This window comes from Procambarus clarkii, chromosome 76 (assembly GCF_040958095.1).
Source record: "Procambarus clarkii isolate CNS0578487 chromosome 76, FALCON_Pclarkii_2.0, whole genome shotgun sequence".
Taxonomy (NCBI): domain Eukaryota; kingdom Metazoa; phylum Arthropoda; class Malacostraca; order Decapoda; family Cambaridae; genus Procambarus; species Procambarus clarkii.
In genome coordinates, this window is record NC_091225.1 from 9808976 (window position 1) to 9827161 (window position 18186).

An 18186-nucleotide genomic window follows, 5' to 3' on the forward strand; every position below is an offset into this window, starting at 1 on the left:
ACAACCTTCAATGAAGCTTTTAAGATCAGGATTGGCATTACAGTTCAGCGTTTTATATATATATATATATATATATATATATATATATATATATATATATATATATATATATATATATATATATATATATATACATATAATACACATGAGAGGATGTGCAGTGACTTAATATCTAACATATTCAGAGATTTGAGTAGGGGTACCGAGTGATGTCTGGGGCCAGAGTTGGATATTGTCCTAATAGCAGCTTTGTGTTGAGTAATTAGAGGACGTAAATGATTTTGGGTAGTAGAACCCCAAGCACAAATACCATAGTTGAGATATGGATAGATGAGGGAGTAATAGAGAGTCACCAGGGCAGGGCGTGGTACATAATATCTGATCTTAGAAAGAATGCCAACAGTTTTTGAAACTTTTTTTGATATATTTAGAATGTGTCCCTGGAAATTCAGTTTGTGGTCAATGAGAACGCCAAGGAATTTGACATCTATTTTGTTACAAATTTGGGCATTATTTATCCTGAGATTTATATGATTTTTGGATTTATTGCCAAGCAAAATATAGAAAGTTTTGTCAATGTTGAGGGTGAGTTTATTGGCAGTTAGTCAAAGATGGACTTTATTTAGCTCAGTATTCACTGTGGCATTTAGAGCAAGGGGTCAGGACTGAAGTAAATGAAGGTTGTGTCGTCAGCAAATGGAATTGGTTTGAGGTGTCGGGAGGCATTTGGAAAGTCATTAATGTAGATGAGAAAGAGGAGAGGGCCAAGTATGCTGCCCTGAGGAACACCAATGTTGATGGTTAGGGTGGGAGTAATTGAATTATTCACAGAAACATACTGGAGCCTGTCAGTAAGGTAGGATTTGAGGTATTGCAGGGAGTGACCTCTGACCCCATAATGATGTAATTTAAGAAGAAGGTTTTGGTGGTTGACAGTGTCAAAAGCCTTACGCAGGTCTACAGATAACCCAACAGGGAACTCATTTTTATCAAGAGCTGCATGTATCAAGTTAATCATACTAATAAGTGCATCGTTAGTGCTTTTTGGGGGTCTGAAGCCATATTAACAAGAGCTAAGTATATTGAGTTTGGCTAGATAAGAGTAAAGCTGCTTGTAGATTAGTTTTTCAAATATTTTTGAAAAGTTTGGCAGAATTGATATAGGTCTGTAGTTGTTAACATCAGTGAGATCACCACATTTGTGGACTGGGGTTACTCTCGCTTTTTTTACAATATCTGGAAGGGTTTGGAGTTCAAGTGACTTGTTGAAGAGCAATGCAATAGCAGGGTTAAAGATCTTGAGGCTTTTTTTTATAAATTAAAGTTGGTATCTCCTCAAGGGCACTAGACTTGGTTTTAAGGGAAAGGATTATCTCATTAACATCAGTGGAATTTGCAGGCGTTAGGTACAGAGACTGTGGATAGTTACCTGTAAGATAGTCCTGAACATCAGTACTGGAAGATGGAATATCATTAGCTAGGGATGACCCAATGGAAGAGAAGAATCTATTGAACTCAATAGCAGTATCAGAGGCTGTAAGGTGACAATCGTTATTTGACAGGAGTGTTGGTTTGTTATTTAAACTCTTCTCTGATCCAGTCCCTGAACTCCAGATCCAGCTAGTCCCAGAACTAAGAGGCATGAGTTACGAAGAAAGGTTGCGAGAAATGCACCTCACGACACTAGAAGGCAGAAGAGTAAGGGGAGACATGATCACTACCTACAAAATTCTCAGAGGAATTGATAGGGTAGATAAAGATAAACTATTTAACACGGGATGGACGCGAACAAGGGGACACAGGTGGAAACTGAGTACCCAAATGAGCCACAGGGACGTTAGAAAGAACTTTTTTCAGTGTCCGAGTAGTTAACAGATGAAATGCATTAGGGAGTGATGTTGTGGAGGCTGACTCCATACACTGTTTCAAATGTAGATATGATAGAGCCCAATAGGCTCAGGAATCTACACCAGTTGATTGACAGTTGAGAGGAGGGAGCAAAGAGCCAGAGCTCAACCCTCGCAAGCACAATTAGGGTGTGTGTGTGTACTCACACACACACACACACACAGACATATATATATATATATATATATATATATATATATATATATATATATATATATATATATATATATATATATATATATATATATATATGTCGTACCTAGTAGCCAGAACGCACTTCTCAGCCTACTATGCAATGCCCGATTTGCCTAATAAGCCAAGTTTTCATGAATTAATGTTTTTTCGACTACCTAACCTACCTAACCTAACCTAACCTAACTTTTTCGGCTACTTAACCCAACCTAACCTATAAAGATAGGTTAGGTTAGGTTAGGTAGGGTTGATTAGGTTCGGTCATATATCTACGTTAATTTTAACTCCAATAAAAAAAAATTGACCTCATACATAATTAAATAGGTAGCTTTATCCTTTCATAAGGAAAAAATTAGAGAAAATATATTAATTCAGGAAAACTTGGCTTATTAGGCAAATCGGGCCTTGAATAGTAGGCCGAGTACGACGTTCTGGCTACTAGGTACGACATATATATATATATATATATATATATATATATATATATATATATATATATATATATATATATTATTAAATATCACCGAAAAAAGTAAGACTAATAATTCTAACATGAATTTTCTTAATGTTTCTTACATTTTTCTTCACTGTTGATGGTAACTGAAAAATCAATTCTCCAAAATTCATTTTTATTTCTAGTCTGACGCGACACTTGAGCGCGTTTCGTAAAACTTATTACATTTTCAAAGACTTTAGCTTACACACACACAACTATAACTGAATAGAGCTTAAACATCTTCGATTTTTTTTTTATACCTGTATTTGGGTGAGGTGATATGTTACAACAGTTTTGGATGAGGTGAAAACAAACTTTCAACACAAGACAGAACACGAAATAATAGGTATAATATTTTGTAAGTTAAAGGGAAGAATGGAAGTAACTGCAAAGGGCCTATTGGCCAATATTTCTTGATGCTTCTATATTGGTGCGGAGTCTTGAAGTGGGTAGAATATAGTTGTGCATTAATTGGCTGTTGATTGCTGGTGTTGATTAATGCACAACTATATTCTACCCACTTGAAGACTCCGCAATTGTCCATTACGACAATTACCTCGCTTTGTAACTATGAGGAACGATGGTCCTCATAATTACAAAAAGTACTATCTAAACCGGATGATTGTGTGTGTGTGTGTGTGTTCGAGAGCAAGAATGTGTATATTTGTGTGCATACATGCGTGTGTTTGTGTATGTGTGTGTATATGTTGCCAGCTGTCACCCGCCTGTGACTGAAGGCTGGAGAGTGAGTGCGTGAGTAAGAGTGCTCGAGTGTTTATGTTTGCTGACCATATAAGCTGGTTGCTTAATGCCTCCCATGTTTGACAACACCTGTTTCAGACACCTGTTATTCGCAGTTTGTGTTCCTTTGTGACATATTTACTTGGTTCCTGTTTTTTATTTCTCTACGTTTTCAATTCGTGCATGTTTGAATATTTTATGTGATTTGTCAACGGATTTACTTGATCGCTGTGTTTGATTCCTGTATGTGTTTGGTCGCTGTGTGTGTATGGTCGCTGTGTGTGTATGGTCGCTGTGTGTGTATGGTCGCTGTGTGTGTATGGTCGCTGTGTGTGTATGGTCGCAGTGTGTGTATGGTCGCTGTGTGTGTATGGTCGCTGTGTGTGTGTATGGTCGCTGTGTGTGTGTATGGTCGCTGTGTGTGTATGGTCGCTGTGTGTGTATGGTCGCTGTGTGTGTATGGTCGCTGTGTGTGTAGGGTCGCTGTGTGTGTATGGTCGCTGTGTGTGTGTGTATGGTCGCTGTGTGTGTGTGTATGGTCGCTGTGTGTGTGTGTATGGTCGCTGTGTGTGTATGGTCGCTGTGTGTGTATGGTCGCAGTGTGTGTATGGTCGCTGTGTGTGTATGGTCGCTGTGTGTGTATGGTCGCTGTGTGTGTGTGTATGGTCGCTGTGTGTGTATGGTCGCTGTGTGTGTATGGTCGCTGTGTGTGTATGGTCGCTGTGTGTGTGTGTATGGTCGTTGTGTGTGTATGGTCGCTGTGTGTGTATGGTCGCAGTGTGTGTATGGTCGCTGTGTGTGTATGGTCGCTGTGTGTGTATGGTTGCTTGTATCACCTTACACTTAAGGTGTCAGGGGCCACAACGCTGGAGAGCGAACACAATTAATATTCTGAGGAAAAATGCTCGGCCATATTTATGGACCTTCTTTGGTGTCAGAATATTATGATGCTCTGTACAGTTTGTTAGTAAATATTATTGTTAATTTACACACCAACTAATATATTGTTGAAACAGTTAAATGTCAGCACCATAAAGAGCATGGCTAATAATGCATCTCTGAGTTTCACAGCTTTATACTATACACTCACATACAGTAATAAACTCAATTAAATATAGTAAAAGACTCATTCATATGAATTAAAATATATATATCACAAAAAGGTAAGTTTTCTAGTGGCTGGAGAAGTTTTGTGAGGGTGTAGTGTGAGTCTAGTGTGAAGCCGATACTTTTGTAACTAAATTCTTATAACTTAAGCTGCAAGAATCATATAAGATCCAGGAGAGGCAAAAAGAGCAAAATGCCCTCAATTTTTTCTCCTGTGCAAAATCTGGAGCAAAAACTAAATCCAGTATCAGGCCTCTGCGCAACGCTCATGTAATCCAGTATCAGGCCTCTGCGCAACGCTCATGTAATCCAGTATCAGGCCTCTGCGCAACGCTCATGTAATCCAGTATCAGGCCTCTGCGCAACGCTCATGTAATCCAGTATCAGGCCTCTGCGCAACGCTCATGTAATCCAGTATCAGGCCTCTGCGCAACGCTCATGTAATCCAGTATCAGGCCTCTGCGCAACGCTCATGTAATCCAGTATCAGGCCTCTGCGCAACGCTCATGTAATTTTCACGGATGACAACAAATAAATGAGCGAAATACTGAGGCAACAATAGGACTCCGTTTTCAGCGAGCCACTAAACACACTGAAGATTGATAACCCAAACGAATTCTTCATGAATGTGATACCAACATCAAATCATGTATCAGATGTGACCTTGAGTTTGAAGTAGCCACTGACAGTATGTTTACGCACTCTGCATCAGGCCTAGATTCCTGGAACTCCATATTCATCAAGAATTGTGAAAAAAAACACTACCACAAGACCCTAAACATTTTTTGGAGACGGAGCCTAGATACTGGCGTTATCCCTGTCATACTAAAAACAGCTGAAATAGCAACTCTAAATAAAAGAGGGAGTAAAGCAGATGCAAAAAACTATAGGCCGATAGCACTTACATCACACATCATAAAAATCTTTGGGAGAGTGCTTCTTTGAAGAAGTATGATCACAAAACACATGGAATCACAGCAACTCCACAACCCCGGACAACATGGGTTCAGAACAGGGTGCTCTTGCCTGTCTCAGTTGCTGGACCACTATGACATGGCATTAGATGCCTTGGATGACAAATAAAACGCTCATATAATTTATACAGATTTCCAAAAAACCTGAGAAAAGTGACCAAGGTGTTATTGTGTACCAAATGCGCTCAAAAGGAATTACCGGCAAAATAGGAAGAAGTACCTACAATTTCCTAACAGAACCCAATATGTAGTAGTCAACAAATTAAAGTCCGGACCAGCAACCGTGAAGAACTCAGTCCCCCAGGGTACCTTCTTCTTGAGGTTATCTTGAGATGATTTCGGGGCTTTAGTGTCCCCGCGGCCCGGTCCTTGACCAGGCCTCCACCCCCAGGAAACAGCCCGTGACAGCTGACTAACACCCAGGTACCTATTTTACTGCTAGGTAACAGGGGCATAGGGTGAAAGAAACTCTCCCCATTGTTTCTCGCCGGCGCCTGGGATCGAACCCAGGACCACAGGATCACAAGTCCAGCGTGCTGTCCGCTCGGCCGACCGGCTCCCTGTATTGTGCTTGCTCCAATACCTTTTCTCATCCTCATATCGGACATAAACAAGGACACAACCTATAGTATTGTATCATCCTTTGTAGATGACACTAAGATTTTTATGAGAGTAGACAACATAGAGGACACGGCAAACCCCCAAATTGATGTAAATCAGGTCGTTCAATGGGCCACAGAAAATATTATGGTATTTAATGGCGATAAGTTCCAGCAGCTGCGCTACTGAAAAAAATGAAATATAAAAACAGAAACCACGTACAAAACGCAGTTAAATCATACCATAGACCGAAAAAGAATTGTAAAGGATTTGGATGTACTGATGTGGGATGACCTTACCTTTAATATACCAATGATGATACTTTTCAAGATGGTAGTGTTCTCTAGAGTGAAATATTGTTCCACAATGACAGCCCTTTTCAAAGCTGGAGAAATTGCTGACCTAGAGAGCGTGTAGACATATATTACTGCTAGAATGCACTCAGTAAAACATTTAAATTATTGGGACTAACTAAAATGCTTAAATCTGTATTCTCTTGAGCGCAGGCGGGTGAGATACATAATAATTTACAGGTGGAAAATATCAGTGCTTTGCGTGTGATAGAGACGCTATGCACGTATGCACGTTTTTACATTCTTTGTAAGAATGTAAAAATATCACTAATTTAATCTCGCCAACCCATTGGACCTTCTTGTAAATCAAATTATTATTTTTATTATTAATACATATTAGAGGGGCTGATCCCAAACCTGCGCACAGAATTAACATCCACACGAGACCAGAAGGCATTGCAGGATGTGCAGAATACCCTCCCCCCATTGAAAAGCAGAGGTGCAACAGGTACTCTGAGAGAGAACTATCAACATCAGAGGCCCGAGACTGTTCAACACGCTTCCACTACACATAAGGGACATAACTGGCCGACCTCTCACAGTGTTCAAGAGAGAACTATCAACATCAGAGGCCCGAGACTGTTCAACACGCTTCCACTACACATAAGGGACATAACTGGCCGACCCCTCACAGTGTTCAAGAGAGAACTATCAACATCAGAGGCCCGAGACTGTTCAACACGCTTCCATTACACATAGTGGAGCCACTGTCACCCTGGCCACTGTCACCCTGGCCTCTGTCACCCTGGCCTCTGTCACCCTGGCCTCTGTCACCCTGGCCACTGTCACCCTGGCCTCTGTCACCCTGGCCTCTGTCACCCTGGCCACTGTCACACTGTCACCCTGGCCACTATCACACTGTCACCCTGGCCACTCTCACCCTGGCCACTGTCACCCTGGCCACTGGCACCATGGCCACTGTCACCCCTGGCCACTGTCACCCTGGCCACTGTCACCCTGGCCACTGTCACCCTGGCCACTGGCACCATGGCCACTGTCACCCCTGGCCACTGTCACCCTGGCCACTCTCACCCTGGCCACTGTCACTCTGGCCACTGTCACCCTGGCCACTCTCACCCTGGCCACTGTCACCCTGGCCACTGGCACCCTGGCCACTGGCACCATGGCCACTATTGTAACACTGTAAGGTGAACCCCTGGCCACTGTCACCCTGGCCACTGTCACCCTGGCCACTGTCACCCTGGCCTCTGTCACCCTGGCCACTGTCACCCTGGCCTCTGTCACCCTGGCCTCTGTCACCCTGGCCACTGTCACCCTGGCCTCTGTCACCCTGGCCTCTGTCACCTTGGCCTCTGTCACCCTGGCCACTGTCACACTGTCACCCTGGCCACTATCACACTGTCACCCTGGCCACTCTCACCCTGGCCACTGTCACCCTGGCCACTGGCACCATGGCCACTGTCACCCCTGGCCACTGTCACCCTGGCCACTGTCACCCTGGCCACTGTCACCCTGGCCACTGGCACCATGGCCACTGTCACCCCTGGCCACTGTCACCCTGGCCACTCTCACCCTGGCCACTGTCACTCTGGCCACTGTCACCCTGGCCACTCTCACCCTGGCCACTGTCACCCTGGCCACTGGCACCCTGGCCACTGGCACCATGGCCACTGTTGTAACACTGTAAGGTGAACCCCTGGCCACTGTCACCCTGGCCACTGTCACCCTGGCCACTGTCACCCTGGCCACTGGCACCCTGGCCACTGGCACCATGGCCACTGTTGTAACACTGTAAGGTGAACCCCTGGCCACTGTCACCCTGGCCACTGTCACCCTGGCCACTGGCACCATGGCCACTGTTGTAACACTGTAAGGTGAACCCCTGGCCACTGTCACCCTGGCCACTGTCACCCTGGCCACTGGCACCCTGGCCACTGGCACCATGGCCACTGTTGTAACACTGTAAGGTGAACCCCTGGCCACTGGCACCATGGCCACTGTCACCCCTGGCCACTGTCACCCTGGCCAGTCACCCTGGCCACTCTCACCCTGGCCACTGTCACCCTGGCCACTGTCACCCCTGGCCACTGTCACCCTGATTAGGGTGAGAGTGATTAGGAATCAGGTCACCAATTTCATGGAGACCAATGACCTTCACAACCCTGGCCAACATGGATTTCGAGCGGGAAGATCGTGCCTCTCACAGCTACTTGAGCACTACGACAAAATCACTGAGGCATTAGAAGAAAAACAGAATGCTGATGTGATATACACAGACTTCGCAAAGGCTTTCGATAAATGTGACTATGGCGTGATAGCACACAAAATGAAGTCAATGGGAATAACCGGTAAAGTAGGACGCTGGATACTCAGTTTTCTGTCAAACAGGACTCAGCGAGTAACTGTCAACCATATAAAATCTAGTCCAAGTGCAGTTAAAATCTCTGTTCCTCAGGGTTCAGTCCTTGCACCGCTGCTTTTCCTTATTCCCATATCAGATATAGACAAAAATACAAGTCACAGCTTAGTATCATCCTTTGCAGATGCCACAAAAATCAGTATGAAAATTACCTCGGCTGAAGACATTGAAAAACTTCAAGGTGATATTAATAAAGTTTTCGACTGGGCATCAGAAAATAACATGATGTTTAACAGTGATAAATTCCAGGTACTCAGGTACGGTAAAAATGAGGACCTTAAACATAATACAGAGTACAAAACACTATCAAATGTACCCTTAGTAGGAAAACAGCATGTAAAGGATTTGGAAATAATGATGTCTGACGACCGAACGTTTAGGGAGCATAACCAAGCAAATATTGCGACAGCCAGAAAAATGATAGGATGGATTACGAGAACTTTCAAATCCAGGGATCCCATCACAATGGTTGTACTCTTCAAGTCACTTGTGATGTCCCGTCTGGAGTACTACTGAGTACTCACTTCTCCCTTCAGAGCAGGAGAGATTGCAGAAATAGAGGGAATACAGAGAACATATACGGCACGCATAGACGCGATACAGCACCTAAATTATTGGGATCGTCTCAAAGCCCTCCAAATGTACTCACTAGAAAGAAGACGAGAGAGATATAAAATAATATACACCTGGAAGATACTGGAGGGCCAAGTACCAAATCTGCACAGTAAAATAACAACGTACTGGAGTGAATGATATGGAAGAAATTGCAGAATAGAACCAGTGAAGAGCAGAGGTGCCATAGGCACAATCAGAGAACACTGTATAAACATCAGAGGTCCACGGTTGTTCAACACCCTCCCAGCGAGCAAAAGAAATATTGCCGGAACAACCGAAGACATCTTCAAGAGGAAACTAGATTTATTCCTCCAAGGAGTGCCGGACCAACCGGGCTGTGGTGGGTATGTGGGCCTGCGGGCCGCTCCAAGCAACAGCCTGGTGGACCAAACTCTAACAAGTCAAGCCTGGCCTCGGGCCGGGCTTGGGGAGCAGAAGAGCTCCCAGAAACCATCAACCAGGTATCAGGTACCAGGTACCAGGTCACCCTGGCCACTGCAGGCACCATGGCCACTGTCACCCTGGCTACTGTCACCCTGGCTACTGTCACCCCTGGCCACTGTGACCCTGGCCACTGCAGGCGCCATGGCTACTGTCACCCCTGGCCACTGTCACCCTGGCCACTGTCACCCTGGCCACTGTCACCCTGGCCACTGTCACCCTGGCCACTGTCACCCTGGCCACTGTCACCCTGGCCACTGACACCCTGGCCACCGTCACCCTGGCCACTGGCACCCTGGCCACTGGCACCCTGGCCACTGTCACCCTGGCCACTGTCTCCCTGGCCACTGGCACCCTGGCCACTGTCTCCCTGGCCACTGTCACCCTGGCCTCGGTCACCCTGGCCTCTGTCACCCTGGCCACCGTCACCCTGGCCACTGGCACCCTGGAACTGTCATCCTGGCCACTGTCATCTTGGCCTCTGTCACCCTGGCCTCGGTCACCCTGGCCTCTGTCACCCTGGCCACTGTCATCTTGGCCTCTGTCACCCTGGCCACTGTCACCCTGGCCACTGTCACCCTGGCCACTGTCACCTTGGCCACTGTCACCCTGGCCGCTGTCACCCTGGCCACTGTCACCCTGGCCACTGTCACCCTGGCCTCTGTCACCCTGGCCACTGTCACCTTGGCCTCTGTCACCCTGGCCACTGGCACCCTGGCCACTGTCACCCTGGCCTCTGTCACCCTGGCCACTGTCACCTTGGCCTCTGTCACCCTGGCCACTGTCACCCTGGCCACTGTCATCTTGGCCTCTGTCACCCTGGCCTCGGTCACCCTGGCCTCTGTCACCCTGGCCACTGTCACCCTGGCCACTGTCACCCTGGTCTCTGTCACCCTGGCCACTGTCACCTTGGCCACTGTCACCTTGGCCACTGTCACCCTGGCCGCTGTCACCCTGGCCACTGTTACCCTGGCCACTGTCACCCTGGCCTCTGTCACCCTGGCCACTGTCACCTTGGCCTCTGTCACCCTGGCCACTGGCACCCTGGCCACTGTCACCCTTGCCAATGGCTCCCTGGCCACTGTCACCCTGGCCTCTGTCACCCTGGCCACTGTCACCCTGGCCTCTGTCCCCCTGGCCACTGGCTCCCTGGCCACTGTCACCCTGGCCACTGGCTCCCTGGCCACTGTCACCCTGGCCACTGGCTCCCTGGCCACTGTCACCCTGGCCACTGGCTCCCTGGCCACTGTCACCCTGGCCACTGGCACCCTGGCCACTGTCACCCTGGCCACTGTCACCCTGGCCACTGGCTCCCTGGCCACTGTCACCCTGGCCACTGGCACCCTGGCCACCGGCACCCTGGCCTCTGTCACCCTGGCCACTGGCACCCTGGCCACCGGCACCCTGGCCTCTGTCACCCTGGCCACTGTCACCCTGGCCTCTGTCACCCTGGCCACTGTCACCCTGGCCTCTGTCACCCTGGCCTCTGTCACCCTGGCCTCTGTCACCCTGGCCACTGTCACCCTGGCCTCTGTCACCCTGGCCTCTGTCACCCTGGCCTCTGTCACCCTGGCCACTGTCACCCTGGCCTCTGTCACCCTGGCCACTGTCACCCTGGCCTCTGTCACCCTGGCCACCGGCACCCTGGCCTCTGTCACCCTGGCCACTGGCACCCTGGCCACCGGCACCCTGGCCTCTGTCACCCTGGCAACCGGCACCCTGGCCACTGTCACCCTGGCCACTGTCACCCTGGCCACTGTCACCCTGGCCACTGGCTCCCTGGCCACTGTCACCCTGGCCACTGGCACCCTGGCCACTGTCACCCTGGCCACTGTCACCCTGGCCACTGGCTCCCTGGCCACTGTCACCCTGGCCACTGGCACCCTGGCTACTGTCACCCTGGCCACTGTCACCCTGGCCACTGGCACCCTGGCCACTGTCACCCTGGCCACTGGCACCCTGGCCACTGTCACCCTGGCCACTGGCTCCCTGGCCACCGGCACCCTGGCCACTGTCACCCTGGCCACTGGCTCCCTGGCCACTGTCACCCTGGCCACTGGCACCCTGGCCACCGGCACCCTGGCCTCTGTCACCCTGGCCACTGTCACCCTGGCCTCTGTCACCCTGGCCTCTGTCACCCTGGCCACTGTCACTCTGGCCTCTGTCACCCTGGCCACTGTCACCCTGGCCACTGGCACCCTGGCCACTGTCACCCTGGCCACTGGCTCCCTGGCCACTGGCACCCTGGCCACCGGCACCCTGGCCACTGTCACCCTGGTTACTGGCTCCCTGGCCACTGTCACCCTGGCCACTGTCACCCTGGCCACTGGTTCCCTGGCCACTGGCACCCTGGCCACTGTCACTCTGGCCACTGTCACTCTGGCCACTGGCTCCCTGGCCACCGGCACCCTGGCCACCGTCACCCTGGCCACTGTCACCCTGGCCACTGTCACCCTGGCCACTGGCACCCTGGCCACCGGCACCCTGGCCTCCGTCACCCTGGCCACTGTCACCCTGGCCTCTGTCACCCTGGCCACTGTCACCCTGGCCTCTGTCACCCTGACCACTGTCACCCTGGCCACTGGCACCCTGGCCACTGTCACCCTGGCCTCTGTCACCCTGGCCACTGTCACCCTGGCCTCTGTCACCCTGGCCACTGGCAACCTGGCCTCTGTCACCCTGGCCACCTGCACCCTGGCCTCTGTCACCCTGGCCACTGTCACCCTGGCCTTTGTCACCCTGGCCACTGTCACCCTGGCCACTGGCACCCTGGCCACTGGCAACCTGGCCTCTGTCACCCTGGCCACTGTCACCCTGGCCACTGGCAACCTGGCCTCTGTCACCCTGGCCACTGTCACCCTGGCCACCGGCACCCTGGCCGCTGTCACCCTGGCCACTGTCACCCTGGCCTCTGTCACCCTGGCCACTGTCACCCTGGCCACTGTCACCCTGGCCTCTGTCACCCTGGCCACTGTCACCCTGGCCTCTGTCACCCTGGCCACTGTCACCCTGGCCTCTGTCACCCTGGCCTCTGTCACCCTGGCCACTGTCACCCTGGCCTCTGTCACCCTGGCCACTGTCACCCTGGCCACTGTCACCCTGGCCACTGTCACCCTGGCCTCTGTCACCCTGGCCACTGGCACCCTGGCCACTGGCACCCTGGCCACTGTCACCCTGGCCACTGTCACCCTGGCCACTGGCACCCTGGCCACTGTCACCCTGGCCACTGTCACCCTGGCCACTGGCTCCCTGGCCACTGTCACCCTGGCCACTGGCTCCCTGGCCACTGTCACCCTGGCCACTGGCTCCCTGGCCACTGTCACCCTGGCCACTGGCACCATGGCCACTTTCACCCTGGCCTCTGTCACCCTGGCCACTGTCACCCTGGCCACTGTCACCCTGGCCACTGGCACCCTGGCCTCTGTCACCCTGGCCACCGGCACCCTGGCCACTGTCACCCTGGCCACTGGCACCCTGGCCTCTGTCACCCTGGCCACTGACCTCTGTCACCCTGGCCACTGGCACCCTGGCCACTGTCACCCTGGCCACTGGCACCCTGGCCACTGTCACCCTGGCCACTGTCACCCTGGCCTCTGTCACCCTGGCCACCGGCACCCTGGCCACTGTCACCCTGGCCACTGTCACCCTGGCCACTGGCACCCTGGCCACTGTCACCCTGGCCACTGTCACCCTGGCCTCTGTCACCCTGGCCTCTGTCACCCTGGCCACTGTCACCCTGGCAACCGGCACCCTGGCCACTGTCACCCTGGCCACTGTCACCCTGGCCTCTGTCACCCTGGCCACTGTCACCCTGGCCTCTGTCACCCTGGCCACTGTTACCCTGGTCTCTGTCACCCTGGCCACCGGCTCCCTGGCCTCTGTCACCCTGGCCACTGGCACCCTGGCCACCGGCACCTTGGCCTCTGTCACCCTGGCCACTGTCACCCTGGCCTCTGTCACCCTGGCCACTGTCACCCTGGCCTCTGTCACCCTGGCCTCTGTCACCCTGGCCACTGTCACCCTGGCCTCTGTCACCCTGGCCTCTGTCACCCTGGCCTCTGTCACCCTGGCCACTGTCACCCTGGCCTCTGTCACCCTGGCCACTGTCACCCTGGCCTCTGTCACCCTGGCCACCGGCACCCTGGCCACTGGCACCCTGGCCACTGGCACCCTGGCCACCGGCACCCTGGCCTCTGTCACCCTGGCAACCGGCACCCTGGCCACTGTCACCCTGGCCACTGTCACCCTGGCCACTGTCACCCTGGCCACTGGCTCCCTGGCCACTGTCACCCTGGCCACTGGCACCCTGGCCACTGTCACCCTGGCCACTGTCACCCTGGCCACTGGCTCCCTGGCCACTGTCACCCTGGCCACTGGCACCCTGGCCACTGTCACCCTGGCCACTGTCACCCTGGCCACTGGCACCCTGGCCACTGTCACCCTGGCCACTGGCACCCTGGCCACTGTCACCCTGGCCACTGGCTCCCTGGCCACCGGCACCCTGGCCACTGTCACCCTGGCCACTGGCTCCCTGGCCACTGTCACCCTGGCCACTGGCACCCTGGCCACCGGCACCCTGGCCTCTGTCACCCTGGCCACTGTCACCCTGGCCTCTGTCACCCTGGCCTCTGTCACCCTGGCCACTGTCACTCTGGCCTCTGTCACCCTGGCCACTGTCACCCTGGCCACTGGCACCCTGGCCACTGTCACCCTGGCCACTGGCTCCCTGGCCACTGGCACCCTGGCCACCGGCACCCTGGCCACTGTCACCCTGGTTACTGGCTCCCTGGCCACTGTCACCCTGGCCACTGTCACCCTGGCCACTGGTTCCCTGGCCACTGGCACCCTGGCCACTGTCACTCTGGCCACTGGCTCCCTGGCCACCGGCACCCTGGCCACCGTCACCCTGGCCACTGGCTCCCTGGCCACTGTCACCCTGGCCACTGGCACCCTGGCCACCGGCACCCTGGCCTCCGTCACCCTGGCCACTGTCACCCTGGCCTCTGTCACCCTGGCCACTGTCACCCTGGCCTCTGTCACCCTGACCACTGTCACCCTGGCCACTGGCACCCTGGCCACTGTCACCCTGGCCTCTGTCACCCTGGCCACTGTCACCCTGGCCTCTGTCACCCTGGCCACTGGCAACCTGGCCTCTGTCACCCTGGCCACCGGCACCCTGGCCTCTGTCACCCTGGCCACTGTCACCCTGGCCTTTGTCACCCTGGCCACTGTCACCCTGGCCACTGGCACCCTGGCCACTGGCAACCTGGCCTCTGTCACCCTGGCCACTGTCACCCTGGCCACTGGCAACCTGGCCTCTGTCACCCTGGCCACTGTCACCCTGGCCACCGGCACCCTGGCCTCTGTCACCCTGGCCACTGTCACCCTGGCCTCTGTCACCCTGGCCACTGTCACCCTGGCCACTGTCACCCTGGCCTCTGTCACCCTGGCCACTGTCACCCTGGCCTCTGTCACCCTGGCCACTGTCACCCTGGCCTCTGTCACCCTGGCCTCTGTCACCCTGGCCACTGTCACCCTGGCCACTGTCACCCTGGCCACTGTCACCCTGGCCACTGTCACCCTGGCCTCTGTCACCCTGGCCTCTGTCACCCTGGCCACTGTCACCCTGGCCTCTGTCACCCTGGCCTCTGTCACCCTGGCCACTGTCACCCTGGCCAGTGAGACGTCAGGTGGAGCAGCTACCCATGAGCCCCAAGGCTCACCAACCAAGGAGTAATTACCCACACGGGGATGTAATGGCATGGGTCTGGAGCACCAGGTGCGCTCGCATAGTTAACGTGCTGGAGGGAGGACACGAACCGCGGCGGCCTTACACCTGGAGAGCGAAAGCGAAAGTCCATTCAAAACACATCTCCCAGCTGTGGCGTTTCCCTAAGTGTGGAGGATTGTTTGGGGCTCAGGGATGGGTTTGTTAGGTCCCTGAGGGGCAGCCCGAGGCCTGCTGAGGGCCAGGGGGCTCAGGGAACGTGGGAGAAGAGAGGGGATGTTAGCAGGTGGTCTTACCCCCAGGTGGGGAGGGGGGAGGTCTTCTGGGAGGGGGGGAGCTCTGCTCCAGGTTACTGGGTCATACAGGTTGTGACCCCCTCTCCTGCTAGTCCTCTCTCTCTCTCTCTCTCTCTCTCTCTCTCTCTCTCTCTCTCTCTCTCTCTCTCTCTCTCTCTCTCTCTGTCTGTCTGTCTGTCTGTCTGTCTGTCTGTCTGTCTGTCTGTCTGTTCATGTGTGTGTGTGTGTGTGTGTGTGTGTGTGTGTGTGTGTACTCACCTAATTGATCTCACCTAATTGTGCTTGCGGGGGGTTGAGCTCTGGCTCTTTGGTCCCGCCTCTCAACTGTCAATCAACTCGTATACAGATTCCTGAGCCTACTGGGCTCTATCATATCTACATTTGAAACTGTGTATGGAGTCAGCCTCCACCACATCACTTCCTAGTTCATTCCATTTATTAACTACTCTGACACTGAAAAAATTCTTTCTAACGTCTCTGTGGCTCATCTGGGTACTAAGTTTCCACCTGTGTCCCCTTGTTCGTGTCCCACCCGTGCTGAAGAGTTTGTCTTTGTCCACCCTATCAATTCCCCTGAGAATTTTGTAGGTGGTTATCATGTCTCCCCTTACTCTTCTGTTTTCCAGGGATGTGAGGTTCAGCTCCTTTACCCTTTCCTCGTAGCTCATTCCTCTCAGTTCCGGGACGAGCCTGGAGGCATATCGCTGGATTTTCTCTAACTTTGTCTTGTGTTTAACTAGGTATGGACTCCAGGCTGGAGCTGCATACTCCAGGATTGGTCTTACATAAGTGGTATACAGGGTCCTGAACGATTCCTTACACAAGTTTCTAAAGGCAGTTCTTATGTTGGTCAGTGTAGCATATGCTACTGATGATATCCTTTTGATGTGGGCCTCTGGGGACAGGTTCGGTGTGATATCAACCCCAAGATCTTTCTCTCTATTTGACTCTTGCAGGATTTCACCTCCCAGATGATACCTTGTGTTCAGCCTCCTGCTCCCTTTGCCTAATTTCATTACCTTACACTTTCCTGAGTTAAACTTTAGCAGCCATTTTCTAGACCATTCCTCCAGTTTGTCCAGGTCATCCTGTAGTCTCTGTATCTTCATCCGTCATGATTCTTCTCATAATTTTTGCATCATCGGCAAACATTGAGAGAAACGAGTCTATACCCTCCAGAAGATCGTTTACATATATTAGAAACAGGATGGGTCCAAGTACTGAGCCCTGTGGGACTCTGCTGGTGACATCTCGCCACTCTGATGTCTCCTCCCTCACCGTTACTCGCTGTTTCCTATTGCTTAAGTACTCCCTTATCCACTGGAGCACCTTCCCTTTTACTTCTGCCTGATGCTCCAACTTTTTTAACAGCCTTTTATGGGGTACTGTGTCAAAGGCTTTTTGACAGTCCAGGAAAATGCAGTCGGCCCACCCGTCTCTTTCTTGCCTAATTTTTGTTGCCTGGTCATAGAATTCTATTAAACCTGTGAGGCACGATTTACCATCCCTGAACCCATGTAAGTGGTGCGTTACAAAGTTATTTCCCTCCAGATGCTCTACGAGCCTTTTCCTCACGATCTTCTCCATCACCTTGCATGGTATACAAGTTAAGGAAACTGGCCTGTAATTCAGTGCCTCTTGCCTGTCACCCTTTTTGTATATTGGGACCACGTTAGCTGTCTTCCAACTTTCTGGAAAGTCTCCTGTTTCCAGTGACCCGTTATACACCATAGAGAGTGGCACACTTAGTGCTTCTGCACCTTCCTTTAGTATCCATGGTGAGATTCTGTCAGGCCCATCAGCCTTTGTCACATCCAGCTCCAGCAGACACCTTTTGACCTCATCACTGGTGAGGTCAAGTTCCTCCAAGGTTGCTCATGTGTATGTGTGTGTGTGTGTGTTGTTTACCAATTCGCCCCTATTTACCCAGCAGGTAATGGGGCACATGAAATAAATCGTTTTAGAGGATCGTGTTCCAGGGAAAACTGAACTAATGGCGTCTCAAAAAGACAATGGAGATCCTAACTGCGTCGCCCAACTAGGTGGTTTAACAATCTTGTTCAGATTATATATTTGGTTAGAGAAGATGATGTTAGAAGGGCTCTGTGCCTCTATGTTTTGGTCATACCAGATATTTAACTGTGTGTTCTCTTTCTCCCTGACAGCTCTGGACACCAGCAATGTCACCATCAAGAAGCAAGTGTTCGAGCTGCTGTCGGCGCTGTGCGTCTACAATGTCGACGGCTACAACAGGGCCATCGACGCCTTGGAACACTACAAGGTACGTGGCTGCCAGTCCTGGCCCTCATGTAGCTGCCAGTCTTGGCCCACATGTGGCTGCCAGTCTTGGCCCTC

General features: G+C 52.2%; 1 protein-coding gene across 2 annotated transcripts in view; it reads left to right on the forward strand.

Annotated features, from left to right (window-relative positions):
• Nucleotides 1–18186, forward strand: part of LOC123771433 (uncharacterized) — a 910720-nt gene that overhangs the window by 645962 nt on the left and 246572 nt on the right. For both annotated transcript variants that reach the window (XM_045763937.2, XM_045763939.2), the window contains exon 4: nucleotides 17997–18112. In XM_045763937.2, the coding sequence (XP_045619893.1) occupies nucleotides 17997–18112 (116 nt within the window). The remainder of the gene's footprint in view (nucleotides 1–17996; nucleotides 18113–18186) is intronic.